We start from the raw sequence: 17,239 nt of genomic DNA, 5'->3' as shown, positions 1-17,239 counted from the left end.
AGTAGATCTAAAACTTTCCATTTGGATCTTTATGGGATCCATGAGGTCCTAGTTATGCTGAATAAGCGTAGACCTGTGTTTCTCAACTAGTGGGTCTGGGGGATCTATTTTCAGTGGGTTGCCAGCCCTTACCTTGGAAAAAAAGGCTGCAACAGGCTAGGTGGAGATTATTCTTGAAATGCCACCATTTCATTGTAATAATTTTGAGCTGCAAAGATACACAATTATGACAATGAACAGATCTGGACTCTGTTACACTGAGGACAAAGGAGGATGAAAACATTGAAGTTTTGTGCAGCGAGGTGTTTGCACATCAAAGAATGAAGTTGTCAAAACTAGCGTACTGGGATTTTCTTTACTATCTCAGCTTCAAATTGTACAATATTTTCATTAGATAAATTCAAGGTGTTAAAAATTTCCCTGATTTTGGTCACAGCTTCTCATTAAGGGGTGATAGTGGGTCCCTAGGCCAGTCCAGTTGAAAAGCACAGGCTTAAGCCACTGAGAGACTGAGCACATCCATTTGTGCATGGTACTGCCTCTTTGTCATCCTGCTGTTCTTGTGCTCTCTACAACCTGCCTCACTCCAACTGCTACCATCTTTACGATTGGATTGTTTTTCCGCATTCAAAGTGTAGGATGAAGTGTAGGATGTTGTTCTTTGAAAATTGTGACATGCCTAACTGTAACCGGAGGCAAATTCAGGAAATTGTGTACATGTGCAAACAGATGGTCAAAGCAGGCTACTAAAAACGCTGAATCAACAGTTTAGTAAAAAAAAAAAAAAAAAAAAAGACACATTCAGCTCCAGAGTTATCTGCCTGAAAGTTTTCAAAAGCAACTCAGCAGCTGCGGCTGAGAACATGTTTTCCAGAATAATGTCTCACCTTACTGGCAGACATTTTTTACTCTTTAAACTCAGGTGTCATCTTTGTTAATATCTCAAAATAAGACATATTTCTGGCAATGTGAGGTTAATGTGGCTTATATCAAGTTCAATAAGATAATTACTACGTAATATAAGACACAGATATTTGGTTTGATTTCACTTTTGACAGTGTGAGGTCCCTAAACAAGAGACAGAGACTATGCATCTGTCAAAACAAATAATGTATACTTCACTATAGCAGCTACACAACACTGGATTCTTTTTTGTTTGTTTTTGTTTTGTTTGGAGTAGGAAACCAACAAATCAATAGGAAATTAAGTAGCTTATGTAGAAATGTCAAAAACTGCAGTTTCTTGAGTGTCCACTTGAGGCTGGCTGCAGAAACACCATACACCCATACACACCCATTCAAAAAAGAATATGTTGTTCATGTATTGTCCTTCCATCCATCGTTGTTGGGAACGTGGGATCTAGCCCCGGGGGGCTAGCTGTGCTAACCCAGCGGCATCGTGCTGTTCACGGATGTGGCTGACGGAGCTGACATCGGACGCCGGCGCCACATTGGAGGAGCTTCGCCTGCTGTAAGCAGACAGGATCCAGGAGACAGAGACTGAACAGACTTCTGGGGAGGCTCAGTCCTGGACCCTGTGGAGGTGGAGACTGGCTGGGCTGGAGACTGGTGGACGAGTGGTGGACGGGATGTCGTCATCTAATTTCTTATGGACCTTTTTGCACTTTCTATACTCTTTCTTACTTTTGTTTTCTTCAATGCTGCGGTGACTCCTGAATGTCCCCTCGGGGATAAATAAAGTATTTTCTATTCTATTCTATTCTATTCTATTCTATTCTATTCTATTCTATTCTATATAAAGACATGCCTGCTTTGACTGTCAGGTGGGCACCCTGTAGCTGTCTGTCTGGCCTCTTTACCTCATCCTAACTTGAATGAAGATAGACTGAGTTAAGTATTTCCAATTCAGACTGTGCTGATGACAGCCGTCAAAACTCTTTATCAGAACCAGATGGATGACATCCCAGAGGCAACGTCCATATATTATATAGTCTATGAATAAAACATTTACACACCTACATAAGCTTAAATTTATCAAACTTAGCAGTAATTCCTTTTTTAAACTTTACATATACATATATTTTTAACTTTATAAGTAAGACTTTTGATTATTATCTGATATTGACGACTATAAATAAGCTAACATTTGCTAAAAGGTGTTCAATTTAGTTGAAAGAGCACTCTTTTTTAAAGCATTGAGATCTCATAAGTAGCAGTCAGCTCAAATCCTCCAAAAGATGCAAAACTGTTGCAGCGCATCTCAAAAAAGTGAAGAGAGAGGGGAAGTATCTGCTGTTCCCGGGCTCTGTGAGTCACAACAAGACCAGGGACAAAAACTGGTTCTGTCAGGTCTGTTATTATTGGGAGAGCAGATCTTGGTGGATCCAGATCTGTTGCCTCAGATCACAACATTTTTTCATCTTGTGAGGTGAGATTCTTGTTCTTTTATTATCTCAAACAGAAGATGAGAATAGGAATATGGCATTGTGTTTTTCTTCTGAATTTGTTTTTACTGGGATGGTTTTGATTAATTATTTTTTCATTTTTCAAGTCATAATTAGGAAATAATCTTGTCATTTTAAGTTTACAAATCCTGTTTTGTCACAATAAAGAATAGTTTACTAGCGTTCGCGATCATTGGTCCTTAAACATGCATTGAAGTAAACTAAGTGAAAATTTTTTTTAACTATTTTTCTGATAAAGTTTTTCTCCAGTTTGAGGTCCCAGTTTAAAGATGTATGACCGAGACAGACCCAATGCGCTTCAATGCATGAGCTAAAATGATAAAATGAAGATCTTTGTTGTTTTTTTAAGTAATGCCTGAATTAAAACAGAATGTTGTGTGTCTTAATGAGAGTCATTGAACTGCAAAGCGTGAGCTCTTACCACAAATGAACATGGAACTGTTTCATCATTGGATTTTAAACCAATATTACTCAATTTAGTGTAATTTGACTCACCTTGAATACACAAGCTGGGTATGCAGATGGTGGAGGGAGGGAACACAACTCAGGGTCAAAACATGTGAAGTCAATGTTCAAGTCCACCTCATGACGGTAACTCTCTGTTTGATGTGCTCTTACATTCCCTTTGCATGTGTCTGCAGCTGATTATTCTACCCACATATCAGCATTACTGGCATGCACAGCTGCTATTGAGCATTGGAGTACATAGAAAGGGGTGTTTCTGTGAAGTGTTTTTGACATTTAGTGCAGATGTTGTGTAGAACAAGATGAAATCTGCTCTGATCCTCCGCCTTTAATGATTGATCAAAATGTCAACATGCATCCAGGTTGCAGTCCAAGTCCAGGCAGCTTTAACAATTACTGAAAGTGTACATGTGGCGTCGATTCTCTGCGTGTTTCTGATGTGATCTGCCTCTCGTTTTTAAATCTGGGTTCATTGACGTAGCTGTAGAGGATAGTTGGATTTAGAAGGTAAGGGGGTTTGTTAGGTGTTGGAAATTAGGATCACAAGGAAATAACTTGACTTCTGTTTATTTTTTTCCATTTCCCTTGAAAGATTTGATCTACTTTGACAACTCACGATGATTTTAATTCCATCGGACAAACTACATTTAGTTTTATATCTAGCCACAGGTGAGTCTGGATTTTTTTTACTTCTTGCTTTAATATTCATGATATGTAAAGGGTTACTGTCAAATGCTGTAAAAAATACAGTGTTGACAGTTTTTTGCTGTGTTCCTTTAAAGATTACAGTTTTGAAGTGTTCCAGTACTGCACATTTAATATATCAAGGTATGCAGTAACTTACTGTAGCCTGCTGTAAAATAATGGTGGCAATATATCAAAATATGTTATGCCTTAAATTCTTGCATTTTCAAACTGGTAAACTGTGACAAAGTCAAAGTAAAACAAAAACAAAGTTTAACAACTCACAGGTTTGAAACCTTTGACTGTTTTGAGCAATATTGTGTTAATATCCACTGCAGTCTGAGATTTAAAGTTGTGTTGTTTGTTCCCCTTGCAGGTCTACTGAGTCTCTCTCTGCTAACAGGTTGGTCATTCCTGGTTGTGTTCTATTGAGATACGTGAATGTTTACATCTTGGTAACTGGGATTCCACACTAACAACAGCTGTGCTCATTTTTAATCTCCAGAATGTGATAAAGTACGTTTAGTTGGACCGTCACGTTGCTCTGGCAGAGTGGAGGTCCTCCACAGGGACAGCTGGGGGACGGTGTGCGATGATGGGTGGAGTGTCACCAACGCTGAGGTTGTGTGTCGAGAGTTGGACTGCGGGACTGTTCTCGAGTCGAAAAAAATGGCATTCTTTGGAGAGGGGAAGAACGAGATCTGGTTGGATGATGTCTCGTGTACCGGTCAGGAGGCGTCCATCTTGAAGTGTGCGCACCGTCCGATCGGCGAGAATAACTGTGGCCACGGAGAAGACGCCGGGGTGGTCTGTTCAGGTTGGACTGGGCATTGACTTTTATTTAAAAGCAAAACATCTCTTTTTGATTTTACTTGGTTTAAACCCCTCCTGATTGTAACTGTGTAATCACAATCAAAAAATATGCAATTTTTGAGCTTCTCTGTTATGATTCGGCACAGCCTTTCCAGTGTTGCCAACGTAGCGACTACTAAGACCCTTCTAGCCACTCTTTTTCAAAAAAGCAACTTCTCTGGTGTTCTTGAAAAGTTTTGGAGACCCTTTTTACATGAGAGTTGCTAGAAGTAGCCAAATAGTATCACTCCCTAATTTACAGTATTAGCCTTTTGCATGTGGACAAAAAGTAAACAACGAAGAAGGCAATATAATTAGAACTAAAAACGGGCATATATTTCGGTGGATTCTTGCTTCTTTTAATGTCAAAATATCAACCCTCCTCTTTTATCTGGGCTTGGAACCAGCAAAATTCACCCAAAAAGAGGAAAAACAAGAGATTCATTTGAATAAAGTGGCCTGTTCTGGCTGCAGCTGAGAAGGACTGCTGCATGAGCAAGGGGGACTCGTCCAACTGGGCCCCTCCTGCTCGCTGAGAAGACCAAGATTGATACGTGTTATCACGTCTCCAGACTCTCAAAAGAATTCACAAGATTTATCACTTTCTTGAAAAATAGTCATTAAAGGGATCTGAAAACTTGCTAAATACAGCAACAAAGTTGCTAAGTTGGCCACACTGGCCCCTCCCTCTTCCTACAGCACGCATAAGCAGCCCAGGCCTTATACAGCAGTCCCTCCCAGCTGTGATCAGAGAAAGATACGCTACATTCTTCAGGTTTGGATGCAGACTGAAAATGAATTTTGTCTGTGGGAAGCTGTTGGCTGCAGCATGGTTCCTTACAATTACACACATATTGCTAGTTCTGCAAATTAGTTTGTTGAGCAGTTGGCAACGCTATTATCAAAATCTTAAGAATCTCTCAGACTTAATGCTCAAAGCCAGTGTTAGCTTCTGTGGGTCGTCAATTTTCAGATGAGAATAAGTCGACATTTTTAAAAAGTTTTCTTATTTACTAACTTGTGAAAGCTTAGAATTTTCATGTTTTGTCACTGCTCTCGTATGTGATATGATAAGACACTGCTTAACCTAGCTTTACTCATAAATAGTGCACAACAATACTCACAGATTGTATATTTCATAGTGTGGTCTCTGTGACATCACCCATTTGTTTCTGATACAAAGTTTTGAAGCCCATAGTTAGTTGATAGCAATTACGAAATGCTGAACTCAACCTTGCTTTGTTCAAGTTAGGAAGGAATAAAGAGGCAGGGAAGAAAGAAATCAGTGTATGCTAATAATGAAATGACATATTCAGACCTAAACCATTTTTGAAACAGACGTTTAACATTTTTATTAATGCCAGTGTTTTTGAGCCAGCCTCAAGTGGCCACTTAAGGAACTGCATTTTTAAAGCAATTCTTCATAAGCTTCATATTTTAAGACCAGAAGTTGCTGCTAATATCCTGCTTTTATTGAAACAATTCAACCTTTCTTTATGCATTTTTAATGGACAGAAAATATCAGCAGCTAACCTGATCTGAAAACACAGTTGAAGCGTATATTTATAGTTGCAGAGTGTCTGTCTTGAGCTTTGTACTCTACAATTACTTTACAACATGATTAAAACCATAAACAGGTTATTATTGAATATGTTATCAAGGGGTTCGACCAATCAGAATCAAGTGTTTTTAACACAGCTGAGAGATAAGACAGTAAGCTGTCTACTAATTGTAAATAATTCACAAATAAATCTTAAATTACATAATAAGCAGCCACAACCACAGACCCAGTTCCTTCCTCAGTTTCAACAACAACAAGAGTTGTTCACATGAAAGGGAACTGTTATGTTTTACTGGGAAGTACAGAGAAAACCAGCTTACACAGCGTTTTTCTTAGCAACTTATCAAACATGGTAACTTTAGTTTTGTTAGACTGCAGGTTTTGTCAGCTCAATTGTTGTCTTGTTGAGATGATTCCCAGTTGTGTTGAAAATGCAGCGGAAACACAACAGTGCTGATGACCAGCTGCTGCAGATTTTAAGTACAAAGGGCAGGAGGTAGACTTGAGGTATAAACAAAGCCAAAAGAGTGACAAGCTGACTGCAATTTAAACCATCTTAGTTTTTTCTTTTCTTTTCTTTTCTTTTTTTTTTTAAAGTCAGTAGGGAGCATTAATGTTTCCACTTTGTACCTCTCTTAATATCTTCTATAATTTAAACACTGTTTTGCAGTGAAAGAAACATTAATTTGTATCTGAAAAAAAAAAGAAAATATGAGTAATTAAAACTGAGAGGGTTACATTAGTATTCAACTTCCAGAAAGCACATGTTTGATGTTTGAAGACTTTAGATTAATACAAATGAAATAGTTTTGAGAAGAGGTTTTGTGCTTTCTTGGTTTTGATACTGTCCCTCTGGTGCCCCTGTTGTATCTTACATGACTTACAGCTCATAAAAATCTCTGAATGCTGAGTTTCAGGGTGCTATGATCTGTCTTACAGACACAGTACCTGAAAGACATAGTTCAAGGTGGAGAGTGAAATCAAGGAGCAACAACTAGTCTTGAAATATGAAGCCTATGCAGAAGCGCTAAAAACAGCAGTTCTAAGAGTGTCCACTAGGGGATGGCTGCAGAAACATCTGAAACCATATACACACTAATTTGAAAAAGCTTCTTTTTGCAGCCAAATAACAAATTTTGCAAAACTATGAGCTATTGGAGGGACCATATAGGTGCTAAATCTGTGCACAATACCATCCTTGTAAGCAAAGAGGCTATTAAATTTGATATCCCACTTGTGTCACCACCTCATGAGATCATGACACTGACTTATTAATCATTTTGCTAGATGCTAAAATGGTGTTGTATTACATCATCAATCAAACTTTGCATGTGTCCTGGTTTCAGTCCTTGATTTTAAACTGATTGTTTGTTTCTCAACTCCTCTGTAGACCATGTAAAAGCTGTAAATGGAACCAACCGCTGTAATGGTAAAGTGCAACTCTTCCGTGATGGCCGCTGGAACAGAGTGTGCAACATCGAATGGAGCAAAGCAAAAGCTGGGATCCTGTGCCAGGAGATGAACTGTGGCACTCCTATCCTGCAGACCGAGGTGCCTGACTTTGGAGAGACAAACATGCTGGGTGGGATCAAAACAATGTGTTCTGGCAACGAGACCTCTATCTCTCAGTGCAGAGCCGAAGAGGTCAGGGAAAGCTGTGTTGATGCAACAGTCTCCTGCACACGTAAGTCTGATTTTAAACCTTGATGTGGTTTGGGTGTCTTTGGATTTGGTTGATTGTTTTTCTTCTCCATGCAGACGGTAAAGCAATCCGACTGATGAACGGGACTAATCGCTGCTCTGGACGGGTGGAGGTCTACCACGAGGGACAGTGGGGAACAGTCTGCGATGACAGATGGGGCTTACAGGAAGCAACCGTGGCATGTCGAGAGTTAAACTGTGGGAATGCCCTCTCAGTGAAGTACAAAGCCTTCTTCGGCAGAGGCCAGGATCGGGTTTGGTTAGACGACGTTGAGTGTTCTGGTTTTGAGCAGTCCCTTGCTGACTGCCCACACAGAGGATTTGGAGAACATGACTGTGATCACAATGAGGATGCTGGTGTTGTATGCTCAGGTAATAATGCTCATTTGTTATGAATGTGAAATACTGGGGTTGGTCTCGATTTTTGTGCAATAGTTTTGCATGCAATGCAAATCCTTTGAACTACAAATTCCCCATTTCTCCATCTGATACATGGACACTGCATTATAATAATTATAGTTAGCAAGGGGAACAGTTCACTCCCTTTTACTCAGTTAACTGTTTCACATGAGATTTATTTCCACATACAGAGAAGGTTATACTGAAGTATGTCACAATCATCTCTGGCTGTTCCTCTTCTTGTGCTTATTCTTTGATGCAACATCCCCAATAGTGCTTTGTAAGCACTTGAATGGGCCTCCTCTAACCACAGTGTTGTACCAGAAGGTACTAAAGCCCTGCTTACATATAAACAGCTAAAGAAAACTTTTTGGAAACTGGTCCAAAGGGGATTTTTTCAAGAACACTGCTCCTTCCTTCACCTTGTATACAAGGGATGCCTGGAATCCTCTAGAAATGGTGTCATGACAGGCTCATTTGCAAATATTGGAGGGTCTGCAGAGAGTCCTCAGTTACTGGCACAACTTTTTTAGGGGTCATGGGCTGAAAGGTTTGGGGACCCTTGTTCTAGACAAAGTTGTGAGTACAGTACACATATTTTTGGGCTTCTATGTTTATATTTGTAGAGGACAGGACAAGGACAGTGGCCTCAGCCTGGGAGCAAACCCTGGCTGCCTGTCACATGGTCCAGCCAGCCAAGCCTGTGCCTTTCTCCAGACAAAGTTAATGGTTTTTAGCTGTGGTTTTCTTGTTTGTGCTTAGTAAACAAGGCTTTTGTTGTTTTCAGTGTTGTTTTACTTAACCATCATCTTTTGATCTGGCATGCATACTTCAGTCATTTTTGTGTTGTCCTTTCAATGCAGTCCTTTGAAAAGTGCAAAGAACTGCCCTTTTCCTTTTAATGAGGCTATTCTTAAAGGCCTTACCATCATTGCAAATGTTGCCATTCCCCTGCACATTTGAATTTAACTATACTGATCACTCTTTGTTTTCCAGAGACAGTCAGATTGTCCAATGGGACCGACTCCTGCTCTGGAAGGTTAGAGGTCTACTTCAACGGCCAGTGGGGGAAAATGTGTAAGAACTACTGGGGCCCAGAAGAGGCTGCTGTGGTGTGCAGAGAGCTCAACTGTGGAGTTCCAAAGAAATACCCAGAAATGTACAATTATGGTGAAAGCATGCTGGCTGGAATACTGGGTAGATGCACTGGCAATGTGAGCTCCATTGCCCAGTGCGGGCTTCAGGCAAATACGGGGAAATGCGAAGGTGTTTCTCTTGCATGTGAAGGTAAGATATACAGATTATACAGGGAAAGCTAAAGATGACTCTTCAACTGCAGGAACTAGGGTCTAAATTCATACACCCAACTATGATTGACTTGGTTTGATAACTCCTAAACAATAGTCTTCTTTGGGCCTGATAGTGTGAATGTGTCTCTCTCAGCTCCTGGTGTTCCAGTTTAAAGAGTGACCCTGAGACCTTCAGATGAATGCATTAGTGAATTTCCAGTTTACAACAGCTATTGAAACACAGAAGTCCTCAAGATTAAATCCTATCTTACTTTTTAAATTTAAAATATGTCACAGCCTCCTCATCAGATAAGTGTTTAATGATAATGTGAAAGCTTTTGAGAAGGATACATCCTGCTAAAAGTCCTCAATCAACCGGGTCTCTTGCTAAGCCAAAACACCAGTAGATTTCTGCTGTTTGCATGCTTTCAGTCAAGCAGCTTTGCCATTGGTGCTTGTCTCTTTCAAAATATTGATTCTAAAAATCCATCTGCACTAAAAGTATGATCAAAACCAGCACAGGTTGATTATCCTCGATGCTAACAGTCTTAGTGTAGAATTGCAAATAACCTTTGTTGTTGTAGTACTGCTGTCTACTGGTCTACTAGATATGGTGCAATGACTTTTATTTTCCCTCCATATACCACTGACTTGATTTGCATAATTTTCACAGGACTTAAGGCCTTGGTGCACACGTAGGGAACTGTCAGCCATGGGAATTATTTGGCTCTTGGAAGAGTAGTTACAGGAACTAGAGGTTCCTGGGCCTACTGGTCAAAAAATTGTCATCATGAACCTTAACCCTTTTGGGGATGGGGAACTAATACAAAAAAAAATAAAAATGACGAGTGTATTTGAGAGTTCATAGAAACCTTAAGTCGAAATGTTGCATGCTCTTAAATTGAGTGAACTTTCCCACAGGTAGTCCACAGCTGCGTCTTGTCAATGGCACCGACCGTTGCTCTGGGCGAGTGGAGGTTCTGCATGATGGCCAGTGGGGGACAGTGTGTGATGACGAGTGGGACATCAGAGATGCTCAGGTGGTGTGCAGGGCCATGGACTGTGGAACAGCTCAAACTGCCAAATCTGGAGCCTTTTTTGGTCAAGGGGCAGGAGGCATCTGGTTGGACGATGTTGGTTGTCTCGGTAATGAAACGTCCCTGCTGCACTGCCGACATCCCACTCTTGGAGAAAATAACTGTGGACACGGTGAAGATGCTGGTGTTGTGTGCTCAGGTATTGACACATCAACCACATACTCCTCCAAACGTGTCTAAATACACACAAACTAACAGAAGACTGTCCCTCCTTTGCTTCACAGCTACTATAAGACTGCTTAACGGGACGAACCAGTGCTCAGGCAGGGTGGAGTTGCACCACAATAACCGCTGGTCACCAGCGTATTACGTCAACTGGGGAATGAGTGAAGCTGAGGTGGTGTGCCGAATGATGAACTGCGGGGATCCTGTCAAGGTCTCAGGGTCATTTGGTCGTGGCAAAGCACCAAGAGGGTACAAGATCAGATGCACTGGTAGAGAGAGCTCTCTCACACAGTGCACTCTGACAGATTTTGTCAGGGGCGACAATATCGAAGAGGCAGGTGTTGAATGTTCAGGTAAGGCTTGCATTGGTCACAAATAACAGGGTATTAAGTAGAAAGTGTTGAGAAATATCTACCTTTTCCACATTTCCACAAATCGAGACCCCATCTTCCACGCATTAATAAAACTTTCTTGTCCAGGCAACGTGAGATTGGCTGGTGGTCAAAGTCGTTGTGCTGGAAGAGTGGAGTTCTATGATAAAAGCCATTGGGGAACAGTGTGTGGTGAAGCCTGGGATGTGAACGATGCTATGGTGGTGTGCAGGCAGCTGGGCTGTGGGAGGGCTCATAAGATAACAACCAAGCCTGACTATGGACACGGCTCTGGACAGACCTGGATTGATCAAATTGAATGTAATGGAATGGAGTCGACCCTTAGCCAGTGCCCCCAGAGACCGTTCAGAGATAGATCCTGCAACGCCACATCTGTCGCTGGAGTAATCTGCACTGGTAAAGCAAGAAATCAGTTTTGTGGTCAGTGTTGGTTTACATTCATGGAACTATAACTTTGTTCACTTATTTTTGTATTCATGCCCTTGCAGGTGGTCTTGAAGTTCGTTTGGCTAACGGTAAAGACGAGTGCTCTGGCAGAGTTGAGGTCCGTCATGGTGAGGACTGGTCCACCGTGTGTGACACCCAGTGGAACAACGATAAAGCTGCGGTGGTGTGTCGTCAGCTGGAATGTGGAGAACCAGTCAACGCCGTTGCTCAATTCGGCCCAGGAAATGGATCAGTGGTGGAGGCCAGTGATTCATGTTTTGGCAATGTGACACATCTACAGCAATGCTCACTCAGAGGTTTCAGGAGTGCGACATGTGGGCATGACAAAGATGTTAGCATTATATGTGCAGGTAAGTCAGTTTCAGTTATTATCTGCTTTTCTTTAACAATTGATTGACTAAACACCATTTTTTTATGTTTCAGCATTTTTTAATTTTTAAACACACTTTTTTTAACATCAAACTAGTCGGACAAATGCAAAGCTACTCTCATGTTTAAGTAGTTAAATGTAGGTGCTAAATAGTAATTGTACTGGTAGATGGCAGAATAGTTTATTCCTTGTTTACAGCCCTAATGCTAAGCTATGCGAAACAGCAGGTGGTTTAAATTAATGCTAATCAAACAGATGACAAAACAGTAAATAGCTTTAAATTAAAGGCTGTTTTTTTTGCTTACAAAGCCAATATATATATATATATATATATATATATATATATATATATATATATATCAATTTTTTTACTTATACATGCTAAGTCAAGGTATGCTAAGCAGCTGCTAGCTCTTAATATGTTTTACATATATAGGCAACTATTGCTTAGGCTAGATTTCTTTTCTTTTTTTTTTTTTTGCCTTTGGCCTCAGCCAGGCAAGCTAATTCCTTGTTACCTGAGAAAATGCTAAGCTAAAAATTCTAAGCAGCTGCTGGCTCTAGTAAAAACTCTAAATATCAAGGAGGCTTTAAACTTTACAAGTACAACTGAGTAAGATTTTATTATAGTCAGATTATGCTAGGTTAGCTTTTTTTCTTGTTTACAGTCTTTCTGTCAAGCTATGCTATGCTAAGCAGCTGCTTGTACTTGATAGGAAATATCATTCAAACACCAAAGCAGCAAAAAGCATTTAATTCAGGCTGGGAAATTTGTTATAAAACTATGCAAAGCTACCTATTTTCTCTTTTACATGTGCTATGGTAAGCTAAAGTAATCATTGCCAATTAATTGATGTCTCTATTTTCTTCTGTTATACAAGAAAGAAAAGCATCATAGGTACCAATAAGCAGAATTTTGTTTTCTAGACAAACAAGGATAACTTTTCCTTATCTTTGGTCTTATGCTAAGCTAAGGAATACTAAACAACATAACTGTAGTGGAATATCCACAAAACTCCTATTTTTTAAATCCTATTTTGGTATTGCATAAAGCTGAGAGAAAATGAAAAATGTACCCATGTTTATTGATTTCCATCCAGTCTTAACATTTTCTATGACTTCTTGCCTGATTTCCCCTGCAGCTCAGCTACGGTTGGTTGGTGGTGCAGGTACATGCTCTGGCCGAGTGGAGGTCCACTACAAGGGCGAGTGGGGAACTGTGTGTGACGATGAATGGGAGCTGCAGAATGCTGATGTGGTGTGCAAACAGCTTGGCTGTGGTCATGCAGTGTCTGCTCCTACAAGCGCTCATTTTGGACGAGGTAGTGGTCCTATCTGGCTGGATAACGTGAGGTGTGATGGCGAGGAGGCGGCTGTCACTCAATGTGAGCACCACGGGTTTGGAGAGAATAACTGCGGGCACGGTGAAGATGCTGGTGTGGTCTGTTTGGGTAAGATATCTCATTTGTGTGTTATTTACCAAGTGATGTAAGATTCATATTTTCCTTTAACTTTAACATATCATGTGTTTCAGGTGCCCTAAACAAGCCGCAGCTAACTCTGAACCCTGGTCCAAGCGTAAACTGGGGAGACAGAGTTGAAATCACCTGCACTGTTGAAAGTGAACACTTGGGTGGGACATTTATTCTGAAAAGGGTCCCGGGTACATTCAAAATGGAAAAATACTCCCAAACTGAAGCCGCAACTTTTATTTTCCCCACGGTGGATTTCAGCATGAAGGGGTCATACTTCTGTGAATATCAAAAGAGGTTACTGAGTAAAGCCATCAACTACCCTCAAGGAAACCTCGCTGAACTCTCTGTCACAGGTAAATCATTTCGTGCTTGAAAATCTGCATTTTTAGACTTTCCACTGATCATGACAGTATACCATAGACTGTGTAAAACATGGACGTAATCTCCTGGACGTCACCCGTCTGTTTCTGAAATGCAAAATGAAGCACATCAGCTATCGCGGCCATATTAGTAGTGGCAAAGGCTTTGCGTACAGCTATAGGGCGCCTCTCAGTCATGTGACCCTGAGCTGTGCCTCTTATTGGGGGAGCTTGCGATCTTAATACCCTCTGAACTGCCGAGTTAGAAACAAATTCACCCCTCGTACAGTGTGTGCTGATAGTAAAAATAGCGACTCAGACAGGAGGCGTTTTTTGAACCAGGCTGTAAATAGGTTAATTTAAGCTTTGTGAACATTTTTTTTTTTTGGCTTGGTGTGTATGTGTCTTGTGACTTCCAGAGCTAGCCTTAAGTGGACACTCGAGAAACAGCAGATTTTAGCACTTCTGCATTGTCTCATATTCATAGACCGGAGGTTGCTGCTTGCAGCGTACAGATGTTCAATGTTTTTGTCTCTTTTCTGCAGTGAAACTGGAGACACCTAGCATCTCTCTGACATCCCCTCATGCCATGGTGGTCTACAGCCCTGACAAAATATCAGTCAAACAAGGCAGCAGCTTCTCCGTCACTTGCTCCACTCATTCCAGATACCCTGGAGGTTACTTCTTCCTGACCAAGTCCAATGTGAGCACCACTGAACCCAAACCTGCATTCGGCCACACTATCTTCTACATGGCGTACTTTGAGTTCCCTGCTATTGAAGTCCAACACCAAGGAGACTACAAATGTGTGTATGGGGTCAACATCTCGACTGAATCCTTCTGTTCAGCTCCCTCAAAGACGCTCCAAGTCAATGTGATCGGTGAGACCCAAGCGGCTCTGATTTGATGGTCATTCTTTAGATTGCTTTTCTGCTGACATGCATATATGATCTCTACATCCCAACAGCGGCCTCATCCTCCTCAGTGGTCACTGGTGTTGTGGTGGGACTCATTGTGGTGCTTATTGTAGTGGCTGTGGGTTACCTGCTCTGGAAAAGGAGGTGGCGGGTTACGGGTAAGTAGTAGCAATTTAAACATGTTTATATCCCAAAATAAACTTGTTTTAACCTTTTTCTAACCAGGAAGTCTTAATGAGATGGCCAAGACAGGAGCTTTGTAGGATTATAAACATAAACAACATGAGGAAATCACACCAGTCATCAGATCTTAAAGATGTGTATAGTTTGGCTGAAAGGAAAACAATTTTGTCTCAGCCATCTAATTCTTAATGATAATCTCAAACTCATCCAGGGATATTAATGTGACCAATCTAGGCCCTTTTTAAAGCTATTTAGCCTTTGTGCCTCTATTCAGAGAGGGCAAGGCAGCGGGTAGAGAAGGAAAGGGGCCACAGGTTGGTGCCCGACCAGTGCTTTTTTTTTTTTTTTTGCATCACTTGCTAGCTCAGTCAGTGATGTGTCTACTGCCTCTTTTCTGCCCCCAGGTGGACAAGGAAATAGTTCCCCTTTGTATTGAGCTGGGGTCTTTAACTTCTTTGACTTCTGTTTCATGGCTGTTCTAACCTGTCTTTCCAGATACTTTTGTAGAATTCAGTAACCGGTTTGGAGGGGCACTAAAACAAGACGCTGATGAAAGAAGTAATGCAGCATACAATGGAAGGTAAGACAAAAAGAAAGCTTGGCTAATAATTAGTGACTGAACTAAACATATTCTTCAAGAGAATCTGATAACTGTTTTTGTTATAACTCTTTCCAAATCACAAAAACTGAAAAATTCACTTGAGGATATTTAAAAGTTGTATTTCAAGTTAAGACAACATGCTTGATAACCTGTTAGCCAAAGTTAGCCAGTAGCTGATAATAACCTTTATCAGCCTTTAAGAAGAAGGACAACCTTACCTAGGAATAACAACCTGTATAAGAAGGAGTAACTTCCTAGCTAGCATCACAAAATGACAAATTCACTTATAATTTCTGAAGTACAGTATTAGACTGTCAAAAACTACGTTTAGATGTAAGCTACTTCCTGGCTTGCTTAAATGTTAGCTAAAATTGCTAACAGTAGGTAGTGTTGCTGTTTTTTTTTCAATGTTAGACTGTTTTAGGCTGACATGGCTTTGTTTCCCTTCAGTTTTCTGATAATTAAATAATTTTAATTTTTATTTGTTTTAACTGAGACACAGTTGACCAATAATGACTCATCAGATATCTTGTATTTTTACTTTCTGACAACATACAATCCTCTAACCTCCTCACCCTGAGTATCATTTTCTCCTTCAGAAGCCGCGTCGACCCGGTGAAAGAACAAGCACAGACTCCTGTCCCTGATGACAAGAACATAGAGGTTGAAAACTCTGCGGAGACCGCGCCTGAAGACTTGGCTGGGAAAGTTTGTTACGAGTTGGAACCTCTTGTGTTTTCCTGATAGCTGAATGTGACATACCATAAAGCTCCTGTGAGGAGTTTTTTTTTTACTGGTTTTGAAACAAACTGAAATTCACTAGACCATTAGCAATAACAGAGAGTTTAACGTAAGCATCTTTTAACGTACGCAACTTTCTCTGGGGGGTAGGTGTCAAGCAGAGGTAGAAAAAGCCTTTTTTTCCACTTTCTCACAGCAGATATTCACAATGAATGGCAAATGATAGCAGGATGCAATTTAAAGAGATACAAGAGGTTTGGTTTTGTCTACAGGGGGTGCCAAACTTAACACAAAAAGTTCCACACGGGAGCTTTAATGTGAGGAGTAACAACAGCCTAAGTTTTAAGCTTCAAGTCTGTCTCGTCTGTTATCTCATCAAAACTCAATTCACACTGTTGTACAAACCCTTTTTTTTATCAATAATGAGAAGTTTAGTAAATAAGTAAAACGTTTTTTTGACCTGTTTAAAAACAGACAAAATGAGTTTAGCGTTATTTGCTATAAATATTTTGTGAAATTGATAGTTTAAGTCATTAATTTGATCCTCTTTGTGGTTAACACCTTCTTTTCTTACTTTTTACCTGGTCACTTTTTTATTTTCCTGGTCTGCTTCACCAATCGAAAGCTGAGGTCCGCTGATATGCTGCAAAGTAATGATCGCACTGTCTTCATGTTGCATGTTAATCGCCTATTTTTTGTTTTAGTGAACGTGAGTGCTCTTCAATAAATTTGTTTTTCTTACACTTGCACTGTTCTTTCCTAGATATATAAAAATTATGTGGATTACACACGTCACATTCAAACTATAGAGTAAAACCTTTTTTTATTGTTAGAGTAAAAGTATTGTACAGTGATGGACAAAATTACCAAATTATTATCAGAACACCTGACAGATCTGAAATTGTCAACTGTTTTTGCCTCCAAAACATGATCATAGAACATGAAGATTGTTGCTCTGAGCAAAACTTAAAGAAACTGGGGTAAAAAAATCTGGTTAGTTTCTTTAAATCAGAATAACATCTCCATTCAAGAAAATAACCAATTTTTTTTCCCTACCCCTTGGCAAATAATTTTACTCATTACAAGCAACTGAGGCGTCATTTTAATCCTTTACTT

General features: G+C 40.3%; 1 protein-coding gene across 1 annotated transcript; it reads left to right on the top strand.

Moving 5' to 3' along the window:
• Positions 1 to 2,328: 2,328 nt before the first annotated feature.
• LOC141801973 (scavenger receptor cysteine-rich type 1 protein M130-like) lies at positions 2,329 to 16,794 on the top strand. The gene is made up of 17 exons (XM_074685338.1): positions 2,329 to 2,388; positions 3,483 to 3,559; positions 3,951 to 3,977; positions 4,080 to 4,391; positions 7,378 to 7,671; positions 7,746 to 8,060; positions 9,084 to 9,374; positions 10,298 to 10,612; positions 10,698 to 10,991; positions 11,118 to 11,426; positions 11,519 to 11,827; positions 12,990 to 13,298; positions 13,382 to 13,675; positions 14,227 to 14,562; positions 14,649 to 14,756; positions 15,277 to 15,361; positions 15,982 to 16,794. Exons 2-17 carry the CDS (start codon positions 3,508 to 3,510, stop codon positions 16,124 to 16,126), a joined length of 3,795 nt encoding a protein of 1,264 aa, XP_074541439.1. The 5' UTR covers positions 2,329 to 2,388; positions 3,483 to 3,507; the 3' UTR covers positions 16,127 to 16,794.
• The last annotated feature ends 445 nt before the right edge of the window (positions 16,795 to 17,239 follow it).

This window comes from Halichoeres trimaculatus, unplaced genomic scaffold, assembly GCF_033239565.1.
Source record: "Halichoeres trimaculatus isolate MK-OKI-2021-1 unplaced genomic scaffold, fHalTri1.1 fHalTri1_scaffold_13, whole genome shotgun sequence".
In the NCBI taxonomy this organism is placed as follows: Eukaryota; Metazoa; Chordata; class Actinopteri; order Labriformes; family Labridae; genus Halichoeres; species Halichoeres trimaculatus.
This window is presented reverse-complemented; position numbering and strand designations above follow the sequence as displayed.

Bases quoted from the DNA above. Each gene is read 5' to 3' on its own strand.
- LOC141801973 (XM_074685338.1), top strand. From the start codon at position 3,508: ATGATTTTAATTCCATCGGACAAACTACATTTAGTTTTATATCTAGCC. The intron at 4,392-7,377 runs GTTGGACTGGGC...ACTCCTCTGTAG, and splicing joins CGCCGGGGTGGTCTGTTCAG to ACCATGTAAAAGCTGTAAAT. The intron at 10,992-11,117 runs GTAAGGCTTGCA...TTTCTTGTCCAG, and splicing joins GGCAGGTGTTGAATGTTCAG to GCAACGTGAGATTGGCTGGT.